Source organism: Habropoda laboriosa, unplaced genomic scaffold, assembly GCF_001263275.1.
Source record: "Habropoda laboriosa isolate 0110345459 unplaced genomic scaffold, ASM126327v1 scaffold1329, whole genome shotgun sequence".
NCBI classification, from domain to species: Eukaryota; Metazoa; Arthropoda; class Insecta; order Hymenoptera; family Apidae; genus Habropoda; species Habropoda laboriosa.
This window is the reverse complement of record NW_017101431.1, coordinates 376,449-379,684: the sequence shown is the minus strand read 5'-3', so window position 1 is coordinate 379,684 and position 3,236 is coordinate 376,449. Positions and strand designations below refer to the sequence as shown.

General features: G+C 28.6%; 2 protein-coding genes across 2 annotated transcripts in view; one reads left to right on the top strand and one right to left on the bottom strand.

Annotated features, from left to right (window-relative positions):
• Window positions 1-3,236, bottom strand: part of LOC108578134 (probable ATP-dependent RNA helicase pitchoune) — a 4,953-nt gene that overhangs the window by 871 nt on the left and 846 nt on the right. Inside the window, exons 2-7 of the mRNA XM_017941399.1 lie at window positions 2,813-2,929; window positions 2,377-2,637; window positions 1,999-2,313; window positions 1,616-1,917; window positions 1,382-1,534; window positions 1,088-1,258 (exon numbers count right to left, since the gene is read on the bottom strand). Of these exons, the coding sequence (XP_017796888.1) occupies window positions 1,088-1,258; window positions 1,382-1,534; window positions 1,616-1,917; window positions 1,999-2,313; window positions 2,377-2,637; window positions 2,813-2,929 (1,319 nt within the window). The remainder of the gene's footprint in view (window positions 1-1,087; window positions 1,259-1,381; window positions 1,535-1,615; window positions 1,918-1,998; window positions 2,314-2,376; window positions 2,638-2,812; window positions 2,930-3,236) is intronic.
• LOC108578148 (glutathione S-transferase 1-like) overlaps window positions 1,455-3,236 on the top strand; it is an 11,996-nt gene continuing 10,214 nt past the window's right edge. Inside the window, exon 1 of the mRNA XM_017941417.1 lies at window positions 1,455-1,495. The gene's annotated coding sequence lies outside the window, so the exon portion shown is untranslated. The remainder of the gene's footprint in view (window positions 1,496-3,236) is intronic.

Genomic DNA, 3,236 nt, shown 5'->3' with positions numbered 1-3,236 from the left:
GTAATTTTCGTGAGTAATAAAAATGTAAATTGTGCTGTCGCAGATTCATGATTATGTAGATTGATTATACACCTGCCATTTTTTTATTTTGGACAACTAGAAAAAGCAGAATGATGCCAATTGGAGACATTTTTTTACGTAATACCATTCGATAACTGGAATAGTTTTTATTCTATAAAATTCAAAAATATTCCATATTTTTAAGCGTCCATAGGGAACAACTCCCTTAAATACATTTCATAATTGTCTTTTACCAGTAATCGGAAAATTTTGAATTTAAAAGAATGAATGGATCCACTACTTGGTTATTGGCATCTAAAATTATTTTCATCGATTTAATATAACCATGGAAGGAGAATTGTGCGTGAATCACACGCGTAGGCGCTGTTCCCTAATCTTTTTCTTTTTCTTCATGTCCAATTTTACTTCCTTTAATATGTACTACTATTTCCATCTCTTTCTCTTTCACTATCTTTTTCTTAACAGGAAAAACCAGATTTTTATTTTCACCCTTTAATCAAATAGAACTTGTTTCTTATCTGCATATTAATTTTATAATGAACAATCATCATTCCTTGTTATTGTTCAATAAAGTGCAACTTACAAGCAAACTTTTCATTGCATATTTTCAACAGCATATACAGAGTTGCTGATGCTACTGGGACAAGTTGTACTTTTAAAACAGTTCAAGATAGACGTCCTAACGCAGAATTGAATAATAATACGTTTATTTAAATAAAAAATTTACCAAACTTTTTCATCTCAAAATCTGTATTACAGCTTCTTCTTTCATTATTTATTTAAAAAGTCAATGAAGTGATTAAGAATAGTAGACTATAGAAATATTATACCATTTTGCATGTATTATACTAAGATAGTACATCAGTAAGGATCAAAATTTTAGATTAAAATTGATTTGTACTATTCTTTCCGGTATGTTATTCTATTTAAGACATGCAACGTTGAAATGATTAAGGAAAGCAGAAAAAAAAACGGATTCCTTTTATATTCAAGAAGCACCCTGAACGAACTTTCTTAAGTTCTATCAATTAATAATAGCAATGAAAAAGAAAAGTAGAACTCTTACCTGTAACTGAATATCAGCAATTTTATTCCATGAAAAGTCAAATTCGTTTACAGGAACTCTAACTTGTTTAAGATATCGAAGAAAACCAAGTTCTTCCGGTCGTAGTATTAGTAAGGCGTGACCACTACCACCTTCTCCACGAGCTGTTCTACCAACACGGTGAATATATTCCTAAAACAACATTTAATCCTTATATTTATTATCGATTTAACAATTTTTACACTAACATATAACCCTTACATTTGTAGTCATAAAATTAGTTCTCTGAAATATTATATGCTATTAAGAATTTACCTTGGGATCATCTGGAGGATCATATTGTACAATCCAGTCAACATCTGGTATATCAAGACCACGTGCAGCTACATCGGTACAGAGGAGTATGCCAGAAGAAGCATTACAAAATTGGTAAAATGTTGTTGTTCTTTTCGTCTGTTTCTGTTTTCCCTATTACACAATTAAAACATATAATGTAAAAATACTATGCTTCAGCACCAATCACAAATTTTTTATACCATATGATCATACATGTATACTTAATACTGGCAAATCAATGTAATTCAAAAGTTCATGATGATATTTGACTGACATGCATGAACTGAAGAAAACCATAACTTTTTTCTTTTTGTTCTTCTTTAAGAAAGTAAATAGAAGTAGAAATCTTTTTTCACTTGGACATACAACATAACCTTGTTCTAAACCTTCTACTGTTGCTTTGTCCTTATCATCATCAACACCAACATAAACTGGTTCCTTTTTCAAAGCTAAAGTTGTCAACGTTTCCGTTTTCTTGGTTTGTGTTGCACTGAATAACATTGTTTGTCTTTTTTCTATAATAAAATATGTTTTATTATAATCTTCTATTAACTATTACTAATATTTGAAATATTAAAAAATACTGAACCACTAACTTGGTAAAATATTAATAATCTGTTTAAGTTCTTCTTCAAAACCAATGTCTAAAATACGATCAGCTTCATCAATTACAAGACATTGAAGATTTTTGTACAAAAAGTCTGGTGTGTTTTGTAGATGATCTAATAATCTACCAGGTGTGGCTACCACAATATTAACTCCTTTTGAAAGTTTTTGAGCTTCAGTTTGTCTACTAGCACCTCCCATTAGTAAACCATATGTATGATAATGATATTTCATCAATTCTTTTAAAACTCCAAATGTTTGCATAGATAATTCTCTTGTTGGAGATATAATAATACAACCAGTACCTGCAAATAACGATGCAGTGCAGTACTTAAACTAAAAACATTTTATTCATATTACTCACATACCATTGCGGGGCATAAATTTCAACTTATAAATTAATTCTATAGCTGGTATTAAAAATGCTAAAGTTTTTCCCGATCCTGTTTTTGCAGAACCAACCAAATCTCTTCCTTCTAGTAAAGGAGGAATGGCTTTTGCTTGTATTTCTGTCATATTTACAAAACCCATGTCTTGTATTCCTTTTAATGTGTTTTCACATACTGTTTTTTCTAATACTTTGAAACTTGTATCATTTACTATCTCTAACCCTATTGCAGTCCCAGGTACTATAGGATAAAAGAAAAATTAAACAGATATATAAAGTGATTCACATAATCCATTACATGTTAATATATTTTCAATGAAACAACATCAAAAAATCATTTGGAACTTTCATAAATAGAAAGATCACATAACTGGTAGCGTGTAGTAAAAGTAATGAAGTTCTGTTACAATACATACAATTTGAATTAGAATTGTCTTCTCTTGTACCCTCTTCATTTTTATCACTAACATCTGATTCTGTATCACTACTATCATCATCTTCACTGACTATTATTGCATGTTTCTTTATTTTTTCTGTAACATAGCAGAACATCACATAATATAAATATAAATTATAAAGCAATATATATTACACTCAACTTTTATAGTGTATGAAATATAATGTATAGTGTAATAAAAAAATTAAATTAATAAATCAAAATTTAAGCCAATATTTCTTTTCACAAAATAATTTCACAATCCATAGGTAAAATATTTAAACTCTCACTAAGAGTTTCTCTTTTTTTATTTTACATAGTATTTGCAATTTAATAATTATATTCTTAAGTATTACCTACGTAATTAAAAATGTAAATCTAGATTTACATATTTCTACATATGT